The 17,449-nt window shown below is 32.6% G+C and overlaps 5 protein-coding genes across 10 annotated transcripts; 2 read left to right on the plus strand and 3 right to left on the minus strand.

Annotated features, from left to right (window-relative positions):
• Positions 1 to 97: 97 nt before the first annotated feature.
• LOC122405155 (transcription initiation factor TFIID subunit 8) lies at positions 98 to 2,366 on the minus strand. Its single transcript, XM_043409692.1, has 5 exons — positions 2,107 to 2,366; positions 1,329 to 1,615; positions 563 to 713; positions 346 to 489; positions 98 to 264 (listed from the first exon to the last, which is right to left on the minus strand). The coding sequence occupies exons 1-5, from the start codon at positions 2,234 to 2,236 to the stop codon at positions 98 to 100; spliced, it is 879 nt and encodes a 292-aa protein (XP_043265627.1). The 5' UTR covers positions 2,237 to 2,366.
• Positions 2,367 to 4,967: 2,601 nt separating this feature from the next.
• LOC122405128 (mitochondrial import inner membrane translocase subunit TIM50-C-like) lies at positions 4,968 to 7,262 on the plus strand. 2 transcript variants are annotated; one of them, XM_043409648.1, is made up of 8 exons: positions 4,968 to 5,313; positions 5,547 to 5,887; positions 6,206 to 6,325; positions 6,399 to 6,506; positions 6,597 to 6,728; positions 6,802 to 6,925; positions 6,996 to 7,099; positions 7,155 to 7,262. In XM_043409648.1, exons 1-8 carry the CDS (start codon positions 5,172 to 5,174, stop codon positions 7,245 to 7,247), a joined length of 1,164 nt encoding a protein of 387 aa, XP_043265583.1. In that variant the 5' UTR covers positions 4,968 to 5,171; the 3' UTR covers positions 7,248 to 7,262. The 2 variants fall into 2 exon arrangements, with proteins under 2 accessions (XP_043265583.1, XP_043265584.1); XM_043409649.1 differs by having other exon boundaries at positions 7,161 to 7,262.
• A 269-nt stretch (positions 7,263 to 7,531) lies between these two features.
• Positions 7,532 to 11,051, minus strand: LOC122405127. Its single transcript, XM_043409646.1, has 12 exons — positions 10,824 to 11,051; positions 10,478 to 10,728; positions 10,308 to 10,409; positions 10,109 to 10,239; positions 9,947 to 10,037; positions 9,759 to 9,878; positions 9,476 to 9,674; positions 9,114 to 9,249; positions 8,668 to 8,888; positions 8,341 to 8,606; positions 8,096 to 8,269; positions 7,532 to 8,022 (listed from the first exon to the last, which is right to left on the minus strand). The coding sequence occupies exons 2-12, from the start codon at positions 10,719 to 10,721 to the stop codon at positions 7,619 to 7,621; spliced, it is 2,088 nt and encodes a 695-aa protein (XP_043265581.1). The 5' UTR covers positions 10,722 to 10,728; positions 10,824 to 11,051; the 3' UTR covers positions 7,532 to 7,618.
• A 517-nt stretch (positions 11,052 to 11,568) lies between these two features.
• On the minus strand, positions 11,569 to 16,468 carry LOC122405101 (lysophosphatidylserine lipase ABHD12). 5 transcript variants are annotated; one of them, XR_006259745.1, is made up of 10 exons: positions 15,078 to 15,349; positions 13,457 to 13,575; positions 13,271 to 13,376; positions 13,018 to 13,217; positions 12,808 to 12,943; positions 12,615 to 12,732; positions 12,356 to 12,517; positions 12,158 to 12,285; positions 11,953 to 12,085; positions 11,569 to 11,689 (listed from the first exon to the last, which is right to left on the minus strand). XR_006259745.1 is itself a non-coding variant. In XM_043409608.1 (10 exons), exons 2-10 carry the CDS (start codon positions 15,146 to 15,148, stop codon positions 12,037 to 12,039), a joined length of 1,089 nt encoding a protein of 362 aa, XP_043265543.1. In that variant the 5' UTR covers positions 15,149 to 15,173; positions 16,445 to 16,468; the 3' UTR covers positions 11,575 to 12,036. The 5 variants fall into 5 exon arrangements, 4 of the variants coding, with proteins under 4 accessions (XP_043265543.1, XP_043265545.1, XP_043265544.1 ...); XM_043409608.1 differs by adding an exon at positions 16,445 to 16,468 and having other exon boundaries at positions 11,575 to 12,085; positions 15,078 to 15,173; XM_043409610.1 differs by lacking the exon at positions 15,078 to 15,349 and adding exons at positions 13,924 to 14,015; positions 16,407 to 16,449 and having other exon boundaries at positions 11,575 to 12,085.
• Positions 16,469 to 16,605: 137 nt separating this feature from the next.
• Positions 16,606 to 17,439, plus strand: LOC122405102 (U6 snRNA-associated Sm-like protein LSm6). Its single transcript, XM_043409612.1, has 3 exons — positions 16,606 to 16,982; positions 17,120 to 17,210; positions 17,291 to 17,439. The coding sequence occupies exons 2-3, from the start codon at positions 17,120 to 17,122 to the stop codon at positions 17,437 to 17,439; spliced, it is 240 nt and encodes a 79-aa protein (XP_043265547.1). The 5' UTR covers positions 16,606 to 16,982.
• Positions 17,440 to 17,449: the final 10 nt, after the last annotated feature.

The following is a 17,449-nucleotide window of genomic DNA, read 5'->3' on the forward strand; positions in this document are numbered from 1 at the left end:
AAAATTTATGAATTAAGATTTTATATTATAATAGCATTATGTACACGATATTAATACAATAATTAATATTATTAAAAACAATACTGTCTCCATCGAATTAACATTCGAGTGGATCCCGTTTCATTGTGTGTAAACCAGGCACTGTAGCTCCCGGCATCTTATTCTTTGGTATTTTCCCCGGTCGTAAATAGGGATTATCTATGGCATCTTGCTGCGCTGTGGTTTCCCCGTTGTGTTCCGCATCTTCAGTTTGTCCTTTCATACCTAGAAATCATTTCAAATTTTATGAATCGATTGTTTTTCAATTTTTAAACTGGTTGACATTTATTTATGACAAAGTCGGACCTTCGTCCTTCTCTTCTTTTTCTTGTTCCTTTTTCTTTTTCACTGGGCTCGGTTCGAACTGAAAGTCTTGATCAGTTTCAAACACTTGATCTTGTGGAAGAAGGGCAGATAGATAACTAGGGAATTGTGGTTTACACGATATTACTGGAAATACAAAACATTTGATTGTTAAAATAATCACAAATGAACAATAATTGTATGAATCCAAATTACTTACATGGGAACATGCTATTATCTTCTGTTAAAAATAGACTATGCGTTTCCCCTGTTTTTGCGATAAACCTTGTCAGTGCCCTTTCAATATCGCGCTTTTGCGTCGCGGCTTTTTCTCTTATAGCTTCGTACTCTGTTACTGGCTGTTTATGCGTCTGTTTAACAGTAAACAAGGTAATCAATAATTTTTATACAAAACAAACAAATTGTTCCAATAGAGTAGGTGCCTAAATTACCCCCTATTGATAAAAAATGATTGTAATTGACTCCTGCAATCGAAAATAATTTAGTAGGTTGGCGCCTAAATTTTTCGGCGAAAAAAAAAATTTCAAATCGTTCTGAAAAAATTATTTTTAGTTGCGGGGGTCGATTACAATCATTTTTGGTGAACACACATACCCCCGGAATCCTACGCACTTTCGAGAAAAAAATTCCTTACCGAAAATCTAACGTGACGGTCAGAAATGGTACCCCGAAATTTCATGCGCATCTTTGAGACATCATAACTTCTGAACGGATCGGAGGATTTTAATGTTTCAAAATGCAAACAACGCGTATTTTGGCGAAGAATATGTAGAAATTCAAAGAATATTCGACAAGTTGTTGCTTGACCCCGTAAAACGACAAAAACCCCATAAAAATGGTCTGATTCCTCGCTTTTATCGCTTCGTTTTTATCCGGAATTGTCCCAGTTACAAATATGCCAAATAATCGGAATTTTTCTGTATTGAATTGTCATATTTAAATTAATATCAGTAATTATACTATACCGGTGTTCTAATGTATGCATGTGGATCAGGAAAAGCTGGTAAGTAACTTGGTATATGAGACGGATGACCCTGTTTCACTCCAGCCTGTAAAATGTTTAATTGCTTTGATTGAGTTTGTTGCTGAAGCGGTGGTAAAACAGTTCTGTTTGATCTCTTTCCATATGTTTCTATATTATCCAATTTTATCCCCATATTTATCATTGCTACTATAATATCTGCAATCAGTGGTTCTGTTCTACCAGAAAGTTCACAATAATTCCGGGCAGACTCTCCAACTTCTACAATAACTGTAAACAGTTTATACATGGTTTAAATATTTCAAATATAACAAATTTAATAGCTATCTTACTAATGTGTCTTTCTTTATAGAATATAGAAATAGAAATATAGTTGCTCACAAATTTGAGCATACACATGCTACAAAAATCTTATTTTATTAATAGGAATAGTGAAATGCAATACAAAAATGATTATATAGTACAACATTTATATATAACGATTAATAATTTTAATTTCTAATATTTTCTACTTATTGTTTTTTCAATATTCTTTAAAAATTCACCTTTACAATAGCTGTGTAACAAATCTTCATTGCTCTTCTTATTTATAAATCGAATAAAATTTGTATAGTGAGTGTACGTTCAATTTTGCGAGTAATCGGGTATTTATTCAGTCGATGACAAATAAAGTATAACACGCTAAAAGAGAATAGAGACGATTAGTTTAAACTGTATAATATTAAGAGGTTAAGGGCACTAAACTTGATTTAAATTCTTACAAGATTGTAGCATTTCGGTAAGAGTTTCTAACGCTTGTTTATCACATGTTTCATAACCACATTCCACTAGAATACTACAAACTACATGATTTAATATCTTCCTTCGTGTATTTGTTGTTTGAATATCCATGTCGATTTATGTAAACACTAGATAAACTACATGTTGCGAACACTCGCAGCGAACTCCATGTCATGGTATAACCACGGACGAGGTATACCAGTAGACATTTCACCTTCGCCTAATGTATTTTTTCGGCCCGTTTTTCTGAGGCTCTAGAGAGTGATGCAAGATTGAGCACCGGGTGCATTACTCACACTATGCCAGATCACGCGTACGTGAGCTCGTAGAGTTTCGGAGAGTCGACAAAGGCAAACTGACACACGCCCTCTTTCTCGATTCTCCGAAACTGCCCGAAGTAATTTCGGGCCGTCTCGTGGTAGTCGAAAGAGGAAGGCTCACATTTGCCTTCTCGCTCTTGAACAACTGACATCCAACCTCGCATCAACGGCATACGATTTGGAATCACGACTGCCCAGGCATTTTTACTTTCCGACCCATGTAGGCGCGCATAAGCAAAGTACCATGATGAAAACAAAATTTTGTGAAATTTTTCTTACGGAAATAAACGTTTTAAGACCCCCTGATCATAGTTTAACTATTGAAAAAAGAGAAATATTTTTTTTATTATTCCTATGTATGAGCGTACATATGCATGCTATTTCAGATATCACTTCTGATATATCTGGCAACGTATAACCATTACTACTGGCTACTGTCAGCCTCTCGCAGCCTCTGCTGACTTCTGCTGGCCTCTGCTAACCTCTGTCGGCATGTGCGGACTTCTGCCTGCCTCTGCTGGCCCCTGCTGACCACTGCTGACCACACCTGATACTTCCGACAACGTATAACGATTACTACTGGTTAATGCCAGCCTCTCCCAGCCTCTGTTGGCCTCTCCTGACCTCCGCTTATATTTCTGACGACGTATAACGATTGCAACTTGCCACTGCTTGACCCTGCTGGTCTCTGCTTACCACTGCTGGCATCCGCTGGCCTCCGCTGGCCTCTGCTGACCACCACCGATGCTTCCGACAACGTGTGACGATTACTACATGTTACTGCTTGCACCTGCTGGTCTCTGCTTGCCTCTGCTGTCCCCTGATGACCCCTGCTGACCGCTGCTGACCATTCCCCATACTTCTGACAACGTATAACGATTGCAACTTGCTATTGCTTGCCCCTGCTGGTCTCTGCTGGTCTCTGCTTGTCTCTGCGTGCCTCTGCTGGCCCCTGCTGGCCCCTGCTGGCCACTGCTGGTCTTTGTTAACAACTTCTGACATGATATATATGTATTAAAACATTGTATAATGTAAATCTATGGCAATAAATGTTATAATTTCAAAGAATTCTATGTGTTCTCGTCATTTTTACCTTTCTTTACCTCTCCAAATCATTACCTTAGTTATAAGACTCCCTGAACCCACTAGGAAGTCTTGAAACACCTCGGAAGTCCTGAAACTCAGAACTTTGCTAAAAATTCAGGGTTTCCAAGAAATTCCAGGACTTCCCAGTTGTTTCAGGACTTTCCAGCTGGCCCCAAAATTCCAAGGCGTTTCAGGGCTTCCTAGTTGTTCCAGGACTTTCCAATTGTTTCAGGACTTTTCCAATTGTTTCAGGACTTTCCAATTGTTTCAGGACTTTTAATTTTTGATTTTGGCAGCAAGTACGAGGGCTGGACACTTTGGGAATCCAATTTTAACCGGAAAAACGGTCTCTTAAACCTAAGGCAATGATCTGGAGAGGAAAAGAAAGGTAAAAATGATGAGAACACATAGAATTCTGTTAAATTATATCATTTATTGCCATAGATTTACATTATACAAGGCTTGAATACTTATACATCATGTCAGAAGTTGATAACAAAGGTCAGCAGTGGTCAGCAGGGGCCAACAGAGGCTAGCAGAGGGATGCAGAGGCATGCAGAGACCAGCAGTAACAAGTAGTAATAGTTATACGTTGTCAGAAGCATCAGGGGTGGTCAGCAGAGGCCAGCAGAGGCTAGCCGTGGACAGAAAAGACCAGCAGTGGCAAGCAGTGACAAGCAGTAGCCAGTCGTAATCGTTATACGTTGTCAGAAATACCAGGAAAGGTCAGCAGCGGCCAGTAAAGGTCAGCAGAGGCAGACAGAAGTCAGTAGTAATCGTTACAGGTTGTCAGAAATATAAGGGACGGTCAGCAGAGGCCAGTAGAGGCTGGAGAGGATAGCAGTAGCCAGTCGTAATCGTTATACGTTGTCAGAAATACCAGGAAAGGTCAGCAGCGGTCAGCAGAGGCCAGCGGAGGCAGGCAGAAGTCATTAGTAATCATTGTGCGTTGTTAGAAATACCAGGAAAGGTCAGCAGCGGTCAGCAGAGATCAGCGGAGGACTGTAGGAAAATTCAAAAGTACATGTAGTCGTACCTTAAAAAGGGTATAACTGGATAAAACAGTTTTATGACATTACCTGCTAACTCATGTGACTGTTCTAAAATAAAACGCTGTTTGTACCTGAAAAAATATTCGTCTATATCCTTTAAAAATTTATAATCCGACCCATACTTTGTACTAAAATGGCATACAGTATTTAGTTCGTCATAACAAACCGAACTACCGAAATCCTACGCACTTTCGAGAAAAAATCGTTTTACCGAGAATATAATGTGTGGCCAGGAATGTTTCTGTAATTTCATTTTCTGTCTCACTTCCTCTTCTGTTCATTTCTGTAATCTGTTGGTAACGTTGCGAGTGACACGAAAATGGTAATGGGGCTCTGGAGCCCGATAAAAAATTGGCCGAAAAAATACATTGGTAGAAAGGTCTACTCGTATACTTCGTCTGGATAGGACTATACAATTTTAGTCACGCACAGCACATATTCGTGTCGCTCAGTGATCGTTGAAAAATTAGATCCCTAAATCATCGGTTGAGTGTGGGATCTAAGAAAACATGAGAACAATCTTTTTGCGTGTTGCGTGTATATATATCTGTGTACATCTGCCAGAAAGCTCATGACCTGTTTAAAGAAATGGCATTTGCGACAAGGAGTTTGCGGCATTTATATAAAATATATAATGGAAGTACAGGCACAATATATTCCACACCTCGCCTACCGATTACTCGAAAATCCATTGTCCAAACAGTGCATCTCTATTATTACAACACTGAGCGTAAGTAAACGCAAGTAACATAACCTTGTACAGCAGAACGTGTGCGGTTCGCATGCTTAATATTTTAAAAAAAGTCTCTATAAATAGCAAATACGATAAAAAGGTAGTCGTTGTTTGTGAAAACAATGCTACATGCTATTAATAGATTCCAATGACATGTACTTAATCATTCAGCTTTTACGTGAATGCTTCGATCTAAATAATAAACATATATGAACTATACTTTTGTGCAGCAAATCGACCAAAAATAACAGGTAGTTTAACAAATATACAATCGACCGTTGGAACTGTTCAGTCCCTAGCACAGGATGGGTTGGACAACAAAAAGATTGGCGAAGAAGAACAGGAAGAAACAGAAAAAGAACAGAGACGCGAACAATCAAAGAGAATGCTTTCGTATAGTTTCACATTTTTTGGTGTATTTATAACTGTTGGCCTATCTTACATAGTATACGATCTGACAAAAACAAGATACGACGATGAAGGCAATACTATCGAAGACGAATACTCAAATTTACCAATGTACGAAAGAGCGTATAAAAGGCTTATGAGAGAATTTAATTACTATTCCAAGGTGCTAAATTCTTACTAGATACTCCTTATATTATCACGTAGAATAATACAAAATTTATAAACGTAAATGGAGTGATTAAAATTACCAAATCGAGTATTTAATCCTTCGGCGGCCGCGGGAAAAACTTTTTTTTCCGTGATCTTTTTTTCTATCTGTTTGATTCAAAGGTTAAAATTTCATAATATCAACGTCGCGTGTACAACAGAGTACGAAAAAAGGCGCTCGATTTACGATAAAAAGCGCGCCTGCCGTAGGGTTAAACTTAACGCACCAATTTTTATTCAGTCAACACTTTGACGGCCGCTGTTATTTTTACAGATGGTTCAAGAACCTAGCAGAGATAAGTTACTTCCAGATCCACTTAAATATCCTTACATGCAGCCCCCCTATACCCTGGTACTGGAATTAACGGATTTGCTTGTCCATCCCGACTGGACGGTAAGTAACGCGTAACAAATTGCATTTAATTAATTTCGAAATAAATATTTAGTTCTATCGATGAATTATCTAGTATGAAACTGGCTGGAGGTTTAAAAAGCGACCTGGAGTAGATCAATTTTTACGAGCCGTAGCTCCCCCGCAATTTGAAATTGTTGTGTATACAGCGGAACAAGGACTGGTAATTTTATAGATTACACGTACATTGATATCAAATTATTAATAACATGCTTGAATTATTATAATGTCGTTTGTTTAATACAACGTTTAGACTGTATTCCCTATCTTGGATATATTGGATCCTAATGGATATATCATGTACAGACTAGTGAGAGATACAACACGTTTTGTAGATGGCCATCATGTTAAAGATTTAGATGCCCTTAACCGTGATCTCAGTAAAGTAAGTATATGATCCATCTTTCTTTGCACAAGCTAAAAATCTGGTAACATGTTTCGTTTTATATTTCTGCCAGGTTATAGTAGTCGATTGGAATGAAAAGAGTACAAAATTCCATCCTGAAAATACTTTAAGATTACCGCAATGGACAGGTAACGACGATGACACGACATTGTATGATTTAGCTGCATTCCTCAAAAGTAAGCCATCTTAACAAATTTCGTAAATGTATTTTATCTATATATTTAATTGTTTATTCACACCTTTCAGCTATATTAGCAACAAATGTAGATGATGTGCGAGATGTCCTCAATTATTACAGACAATTCGATAATCCGTTACAAGTTTTCAGAGAGAACCAACGAAAATTAATGGTAATTGGCTTACGATAATATTTGTGTATTAAATGAATTTAATTTATTACTCTAGTTGCAGATCGAAGAAGAAGAGAGTAAAGCACAACAGGAAAATAGTAAAGTACTTACGTCAAAGTGGAAACCATCTTTCCTTCGAAGTCGCTAAATAATAGAATATGCAACATTGTAAAATAAACAAATTTGTAAACCATTGTTAACATGTTCATTCATTTTGCCAATGCATATTACGTGTAATTATTGTATAATTTTTGCTATAAATAAACAAGTACTTCGTATGTCAAAATAATCGGCTTCGTAACTTTATTTCATTGTGTATGGTTTACAGAAAAAATAATTAGAAAATAAATTTTTATCGTTAAATCGAAATTTTAACTTTTGGGTCAAATTGGATAGAAAAACCTTCAAATGAGGAATAGAAAAAGATCCGATCACGGGGAAAAAAGTTTTTGGTGAAAAGATTAAGTCCGTGTACTCTGCACACAGGCGCGCCCGCCATTTTTCGTATCTTTTTTTTTTTTACTTCCGTATATTTCCTTTTCTTTTTACACGCGCAGTTTTAACTTTTGGTAACAATAATTCCTGTAGCGCGTTACTGTCATCCAAACAAGTTATATCTACCTCTTGAGACACGCTTATTAACTCTTGAGTATTAATTGGCGTTGCCACATTGTCTAATTCTTCCTGCGAGGGAATTAATGGTTTCGTATCTGCCGTTTCCAACCAGTTTAGAACTTTCTGATGAGGTGCTGCTGTTATAGGCAATGGAATCTCTTCACATATTTCCCACACGGATAAAAGCTCCGGTGCTAATATATCCATGTAAGAGTTCAACTTTTCGATAGATTGTTTCCAATTTGGTTCGAAGTAATCGTTTGATTCACGTTCGTCGCATCTTAATCGCAATTTTTTATTCGTGAAGTCTAAAAAGTCAATGTACTTAAATAATATTTCTGATATTATACATCGTATTTGAGGCGCGCAAACAACACTTACTTTCATAAACATGTTGCATATTTGATTTGTTAGAAATTGTAAGGGGTACTATGGTGTCTGTTTGTAAACTTATTGCGTTTTCCCAAGCATCCAATAAATAACACGACTTGGAGTTAATGGGTGAATATTTGTCTAATTCAGTCTCATGTGTTATGCACTGGTAATATATATCACCTGAACAGAGTATGTTACAAGATTTGTTACGAATGAAATAAAATATGAAATAAACGTATAATAATCCGTACCAATTGAATTTTGTTGAAACAGAAATATATTTTCAGTTTCGTTTATAATGACTGTAGAACCAATATTACACAAGTCAAACCTATTTCTCAAATATGGATTCAAACACGTTCCACGCGTTTGAGATTCGTTTAACGTATTTGTAATATGAGGGGGAGTAAACGGAAAATTAAACGAGTGCGAAGTCTCGCTACTTGTCCAAGTATTTAAAATTATTGTACTTTCGCTAGGTACTTGGCTAGATAAGACAACAAATTCCTTGTTTTCTCTGCAAACAACTGCATATTAATCCATATCTAATGAAATCATATTTAACAAATGTTCATTACCTATTTATGACCTGACCCATGATAGGTGGACTTTTGAACTGATGAGTCCATTTTTGTTGCACGCATTGTTTTGGAGAACGATCGTCACACATTAGAACACTATGATAAGTACCTACATATCTACAAGAATGGTGTCTACTTCCAATATCTAATGAAATATTTTCACATCTTTCCAAGTAGAATTTTGGACACAATGTTAATACTGGCCGATCAAATGGAATCTATAACGTTATTATTATTATGATTATTGTTCCTATTTATCATTTTTACGTGTATTTCTATCAAATTATTGAATCGTTACTAGATCAAAACTGAATTATAAATTAGGAACATTATCTTTGAACAAACATTACGTTGCTAAATATTTATATCAAAGAATATTGTAATTAAGAAAATATTTTAAAGATAGCCAATAAAATAGCATTACTAAATGATATTATTCTTACTCTAGTATCAAGATAATGAAGACAGCATCTATCTACAAATAAAATAACATTTGGATCCACTGCCTGAAACTTTATACTTCCCCATGAATCGTCTAATACGGCAGTTTGCATTATAGTGTTACTACATATGTACTGCCTGCAAAAATAAACATAAACATAAACTTTCTATATTCTTCGTAATATGTACTTAATACAGTAGTGCCCACATACGTGACCACACTTTTGCCCACTTACATTTATCCTCGTTCCTTATCCCCATTGAATTCTGAGAAGCAACCATGCCCACATAAATGACCGCGGCCGGTCCCGAGCGTGGTCACTTACGTGGGCACTACTGTACTACATTTACAGTAAATATTTACATTTTCGTTATATCCCATAATGTTACGGATCTTTCCACATTTACTGTACAATACTGATTGGTATTAATTAAATTTAAATCAGCGCTAACATAAGGAATTTTTGACGATTGTCGATGAATTTCATCCAAACTGTATTTGTTATCACATTCAGACAGCATATAAAAATTACAATGATCTTTGTATCTACCCAAAACATTACCTAAAATGTTGATTAAATTTCAATGCTGTTAGTGACAATGATTCTTACGAAGGCTATCCAAAAATTATAGTTACATAAACGTACATGTATTACTATTAATATTATATTTTAATTCGTACAAGGAACCATCAAGGTCACATTTAGCTGCTTTTTGAAACAATGGTTTCCACAAAAATTCCTCTACGTTAACAACAGGTGTGGCAACTATAAAAATGTTAAAGTTAGATCACAATTTACTTAAAAGTATAAAAATACTACTTTAATGATAATACCTAGTTCATTCATAAATGGAAAAAGTAATATATTTGTATTATTAAATTGTATACGGTTTACAGATCCACCGGTATAATACCAATTATAGGCCTAAACAGAATTTCTATTAATTCCATTCCAAATTGTATATATTTTCAAACATTATTGTTAATTTTTCATACCCCTTCAAAATAAGGATCTGGATCCATATCAATAATTGCTGCCATATCTGCTACATATTTAGGCACTTTGGCATCAACTGTCTTATCTTTACGATTCCATTTTATATCTTTCTTATGTATTGCCCCTAACTCTACACAAAATGATATATTCGTAAAGATATGATCTTCCAAATTCATATACCTATTATAACAATAGTACCTTTCTCGTGTCTAAGATAATAATGTTTTAGCCTCTGTATATCATCATTCATGTGATTCTTAACAGTAAGCAGTTCTAATGCAGGATCTTCTTCATCCAATACTGTGCGACATACAAATAGATATAGTGAATATATATAAAATATCATTTTGTCCAACTGAATTGCTTACCACTTCTAGGTAATTTAGCAGGTGGCAAGAAAGGCCTTGGAAAATCACAATAATAAGGATAATTTTGATACTGTTCAACGACGTTTTCTAAATCTGAATCGTCTGCAGAAAAGTTGGTATGTAAATTGTATCCTGGCACCAAGTGATGCGGATAATTTTTTAAATAAGGCAATTTCAATTTGTCTTTTAAATTTGATTCAGCACGTTTATATGCTTTCGATGTCACAATACTTTGGCCCTCCATTGTACTTCTTTCCTTTATTCTTGTACTTCTTTATGGACAGAAAAAAAAATAAATATATATATATATATATATATACAGAGAGAGAAAGAGATATTTACTAACCTATAACGAATTAAATTACTATTTTATCGTAAAATATAAAGAACACAGATTAAATTTCCAAGTTTTATTAATCATATTGGTCATCACAATAATTCTTTAACAGATACTTAGAAAACTGATAAAACATTGTTTACGAAACATCAGCATTAACACTTTTTGTATATGTTCAGAAACGTGTTTTTTCATCAATTTTTCAAAGTGGTTCTTGTGTCACATTTTATAAAGTTGATCCACTCCAGACTTCACTGTTACAGACTGGTGATCGGTACCCTGGCTCAGCAACCCCTGGGTAGAGGAAATTGCCCCTCCATTTACGCGCGCAAATACACGGCATGGCGCACAACCACGTGTCGTAAGCAACTTTGTTTCACCAGCTTCGGGTATTCGAGAAAGAAGGTGAATATGATTCGTTCCTTTTCGCTCTTGAAATAGCTGAAATCCGAATTACGCCACCGACATACGATTTCCCTACCCTTACTTTTGTACGCACCATTTATTGAAAATTAATTGGTATTTACGAACCATTTATTAAATGACTAATAAACAGTAATTAATTTAACATATAATACTTTAAAAGGGCATTGAAACTAGAATCGTTGTTATTTCACAATTCTATTTTATTATTTCATTTGTGTAAAGAACATGAAATATACTGACACAGAAATACATTGTATAGACAACTAAATTATACACAATTTATTGACGACAATACTACTTTCCGTTGTTTTGCACAACTAATGTAATAGTGGTGCTGAGTATTCATTAGTTGTAATCGTGTTATGTTAATTGATAAATATAATATAATAAATACTGTTGATAGTCTTAAAATAACTATCACAGCATTTCTTCGGCGTCATAACATTCTCCTATATTTAATAGAAACGAATCAACATGCTTGCTTTGTTAAATATAATTAATACTACTGTAACACAGGTGAACACATAAAAGTTCAATTAATCTTGAATAGCTGCTTGTTTGAATATTTCGTATTCAACAAAACTGGAATACTACATTAAATACTATATTGTATAATTTTAAGAGCAATACTTGATTGAACAATAGAAAGGCGCAATTTCGATTACATCGACGCAATATCGAACAGAAAAATTTTAAACTTCGTAAAACTTACTCGTTAATGTTTTTCCGGCATCATATATTATTTATTTTATTCATCTATAGATTTCCGTTGTAAAAAACTTATGTCATGTTAGCGTTAATAATAATAATCAGTCTGATTTTTATGTGTCTTTTTTACAAATAATCTGAAAAGTATTATTAAAGATATGAATAATGTATACTATCAAAATCGCAATAAAATGATAACTGAAACTTACGTAATTATATTAGGTAATTCTTTATAGCGACATATATATTTATGACCAAGTCCATAAGACGAATCTATACGTATAAACTGAATATGATTTGTATCGTTTCCATGATAGCTTATTGCAGCTTTATATAACTAATAACATAAATGTAAAATTTGTCATTAGTATTTCACTGTAAAAATCTAATTCAAATTGATTCCATACCTTTTCACCCAAGGAAAATGGTACAATATTATCATCTTCCGCGTGTAATATCATAACAGGGCATTGAACGTTTTTTATATGTTTATCTGATTCAAAACGAAGATGATTGTTGTAAAATGGTTCAACAATCACCCAATGAAACCATGGTAAATGTTTAAAAACCTTGAGAAACAAGCAATGTATAAATGCGTTTTTAATATGGTTGGAAAATCATAGGATGCTAATATTGTTAAAACATATTGCGTAAAGTCCAAAATACCTGTGCTAAAGGGTGTTCGCTTAATTCGTCTGCAATATTGTTAAATGGTGATTCTAAGAACAAGCCTGCAGGCTGAATATTTTCTTCCGCCAATAATGCTAACACATGAGTAGAAACACTACAAATAACAATGTATTTTACAAAGATTATATCTGTTTCTTAATGTAGTTTGAAACAAATTTCTAATTCATACCCAGTGCCTAAAGAATGACCCCATACAAAAACGGGTGCAGATCCATTCACCTTCTTTAACAACCATTCAAGTAGATATTTACTATCTGCAACTACCCCCATTTCAGAAAGTTCTGCTTCTTCGCTATCGCCATAGCCTGCATTTATCAAGGGAACTTAAATAATCAAATAATCATTTACATTTATAATTGTCAAAATATATTGGGCTTACCCCTATAGTCAAAGCATATAACATGGTAATCTAAAGTTTGGAAAAGTTTGTAAAGTTCTAATCGATGGCTACTTGCTCTATTACCACTGTTACCATGCATATAAAGAAAAACAGGTTGTTTTGCAGTACTTAAAACAGATTCATAATCTTCATCATTTATAATAGTAGAATCGTTTATCAATGACTGAGGTAGAATTTGCCTAAAAATAAACCATGTTTATTTATACTGCATTTTCTATACATTTCTACCTACCATACTCCTATTTTTACTTGTTGATGGGTTTTTAAGTAAAAGTTTCTTGTTCCTTTCATGCCAACTGATTCTGGTTTTGTAAAATCAACATTAAGTGGCCATTGTACTGAGAATAGAAAAAACAATCATGCACATAAATGTGTAAAAATGCAGTTTATTAAACACACTTTACATTTGACTACTTACCAATGTTTAAAAAAAGTATTTTTTTTTGTATGGTATAAGAGTAATGAAATATAATGGGTAAAAGTCCAAATATAATAAGGTATGTAATTATTGATACCTTCATCGCCCAAAATAAATATCTGAAATTCACGTTTTTGTATCTAACATGTTATCATATTAATACTATAAATAAATAGCTATGCAAAAATTAATATTTATTCACAAAATTCATGCCTAAATTTGGTCATGTTAACAAAACCATAATAATTGTTGAATAATGTAAGCAATAAATATGTATGATTTACTTCTATTAGTATATTTTTCTTGTTTTTATGATTCATAGCACAATTTAACAAAAATGATAGACATAAAATCCATTACATTAATGCATGCATATAAAACTAGCCATAAACAAAAATACCATAATTCCTTTGTAATAAACTATTAACAAAGTATTACAAAGTATAATAATATTTATAAAATTATACCTTGTTAATTTCATAGCAGATGACGTACATATTTATCATTTAATTACTAATCATTCCACATTATTTAATGCATTTAGTTTGAAAATTGGTTACTTAAAACATGAAGCACACACAGATTGAAATTTGCAAATGAAACTGTTTTCATTTTACATTTCATATGTTTAACAAATTATTTCAAAAATTTGTCTTTATCTTTTCATTGCTTATTTATACATTTTCCAATATTTTAATTCTTTTTACATTTTTATCGAATAGTATAATAAGAAAGTTGAAATAGAAAAGGAGCATTGCATTTTATGCGACAAAGCAAGCAATAGAATAATGTATATATAAATATGCACAATTAGAGAATAAAATATAAAAAGGACCAAATACACATAATTAAAGAAATATTTGTATGTATTTGGTACAATAAATAATATCTGTAATAAAGTATTTATTATATCTTTATAAGTGTATGTATTGAGTGTATTAAACAATTAATCAAGTATGTCCAATTTTTAAGACATTTGTTATTTATTAAACTTGTATATCTGGTTTAAGAATTAGAAATACTTATAAGTGCTGAGTTATATAATAGAAAACTTACAGTTTCTGTTACAAAATTTTCTGTTATCATTACAAGTAACAAAGTTGCAAAATATTTTTATATGGTCATTGTTCTCATCAATAATGGAATATTGCTCCATTAAATCATTTAATAAATCAATTTACTATACCAGAAACTGCTTTATTTCCAAAAAATTGAACATTGTATATACGCTATAGTCAATAAATGAAGAGACATTGAATAAAGTATCAAAGTTACATAATGAAATATGATTTTAAACTTAATTAACATAATTAATATTTATACCTTCTTTTCTTTATTAGTTTTTTAAAGTGAATTAATCGTATACTGATACATAATGTTTTAACCCAATATATTACAAAAAATTAGTATCTTTATATACTACTACAAGATATTGAACAAGAATGTTAACAAAAGTATGAACTTTAATGTAATTCATAAGAATAAGAAAATAACAAAATTAATTTAATATTATTGTACAAAGTAGCCAAATTTGAAAGGTCTATCAACAAGAACTATATCCTTTAAAAGTCGACAATAATAAATATTTCAAATAAATCATTATTATAGCAGAGCAACTTACATTCCTCTATACCAAGTATCAAGAACGATGAATGGTGTCGCTGCTGCTAATAGTAGATAAATAGACTGCATATTTGTTAGTAGCTACCAACCAAACCTAAAGCATCATATTAATTCCACCTTTTTAAAATAATTTACTTGTGTAAAAGTTCTTGCAAGGAATTACTACAGAACAATGGTACATAAAAAATGAGATATAATGTTATTTGTTGTCATATGTATATATTATATATATGTAAGTGTAATTATTCCACGCATACAGATTAAGCTATATAATAGATGATTTCCTAATACTAATGAGACCTTCAGAATCATTATGAAGTCATTATATTACATAATTTCATAAAGACATTTGTAATAACTTAATATTATTCCCAAAAACTGTACTTGTATAAAAATACATTTTACATGAAATTTTATAATTTACAAAAAATTTGTTAACAAATAAGTGCTTTCTATTAGATGTAGAAACTTGTACTTAAAAACTTCATAATTAAAAAAAAAAAAGAAAAAATTCATTCATTGTGAAAAAGTATATATTAAATTGGTACACTTTAAATAAGTGAAAACTATGGTATACATTACATGAAAAATATACATTTACAACATATAATTTTTTGTACTTTATTATACCCACCTAAGATAATAAATTAACAATACTAAAATATCTCATAAAAAACGGTTGTATCAATAAATGCATTTGATTGATAAAGCGATTGTCTAATTTGCAAAATATGCAAATTTCAAATTCAGTGCCATTTTTTATACTATCTGTTTAAATGACACATTCCAAATTAAATGGCTACAAAACAAAATACATTAAAACTTTTAAGACTGTAACATTTTAAAACAGGTGGTAATAATTACACTTGAAGGTTACATTAGTTAGTTGGTTTACTATTGAGTTTTATGTCCAAACATTAGTATTCAAAAGCAGATGGAAAACAATACTGTGTAATATAACCAGGATAAGAAAATAAATTATTAGAAAACGAAACAGTACCTTTTTTTAAAACGTTTCTTTGGTAACCAAAATACCATAATAATTGTAAACTAATAGTATTTATAAGAAAAAACTAAATCTTTATCCGCGTAAAATGATAAGACTGATTGATATCGATTTATATAATTAAGCCTAAACTATAATTGTAAGCGAAACATATGAAATACTACACTTCAAACACAAAAACTTTTGCTTAGAATAATGACAAATTTTTGAAAAGTATATTTTTATTTTAAAGTATATTTAAACAGGAAACGCTTGTTTGAATTCCTCATGCCAATTCACTATCGTATTTAATACTGAAGGAATAAACTCAGAAGAACATACATATGTATGTATATCCAACGATTTCACTTTGTGCTAACCTAGGCTCAGACCAGGTCTTTATCCGTTCCTGGGTTAAATACAGAGATGGTAAAGAAGGAAAAAAAAAAAAATGATCAATCAAAGGTTACTGAAAAAATCGCATGTATTAATCATTGCTAATCATAAATGATATGTAAGATTGGTTTAGCATTGCAGACGAGGTATAGTGTGCATAAAATATATAATTGAAATTTGTGTTCTACGAGCTAAAGTGCCGATCTGGAAAAAAAATTATTTTTTCTAAAGCGTACCCTACGTTTAGACAATAACGCTACGAATAAATGGGGTGTAGAATAGACGATGTTAGTTATGTTTTTTGTATCGCGTTGATTATAGACATGGCATAAACACATACGAAGTATAGATCAGACATTTCATGTTACGAGATTTGGTGTTATCCGAACTGAAATATCGACTTCGTAAAACATCAGAGAGTTTCGAGCGACCTCTTCGTTTAAGGAATAATGGACTTGAAAACTTTACCCAACTCTACCACCGAAATCGTTAAAATTAGTAAACGTGTCCCCCTCTTCGCAGGTAGCCAAGGGGGGACTGCAGTCCGGGGCCCTGTGTTATCTTATAAAAAATCATACACTCGAATAAATTTTCAACCAATTAAATTATTTTTTATATCTTAAATTCTTCTCGTAATGTAACTTAATATTTATTTGCAGATGAGTCGCAAGGAAGCATTATCCCAATTTATTCAACAGATTCATGGCCGTCCCGTTGTTGTGAAGTTAAATAGCGGAATAGATTATAGAGGTGACATTTGTATTTAACTCTTAAACAAACTACAATACATGCAAAACAATTTTTTGATTAATGTCATTTAAATTTGATAGGTGTTTTAGCATGTCTCGATGGTTACATGAATATAGCACTTGAACAAACGGAAGAATATGTGAATGGTCAATTAAAAGACAAATATGGTGATGCTTTTATACGTGGTAATAATGTATTATATATTAGCACACAAAAACGTAAAACTTGAATAAAAATAA

This window comes from Colletes gigas, unplaced genomic scaffold, assembly GCF_013123115.1.
Source record: "Colletes gigas isolate AHSC1104 unplaced genomic scaffold, ASM1312311v1 Colletes_gigas_Sc00004, whole genome shotgun sequence".
Taxonomy (NCBI): Eukaryota; Metazoa; Arthropoda; class Insecta; order Hymenoptera; family Colletidae; genus Colletes; species Colletes gigas.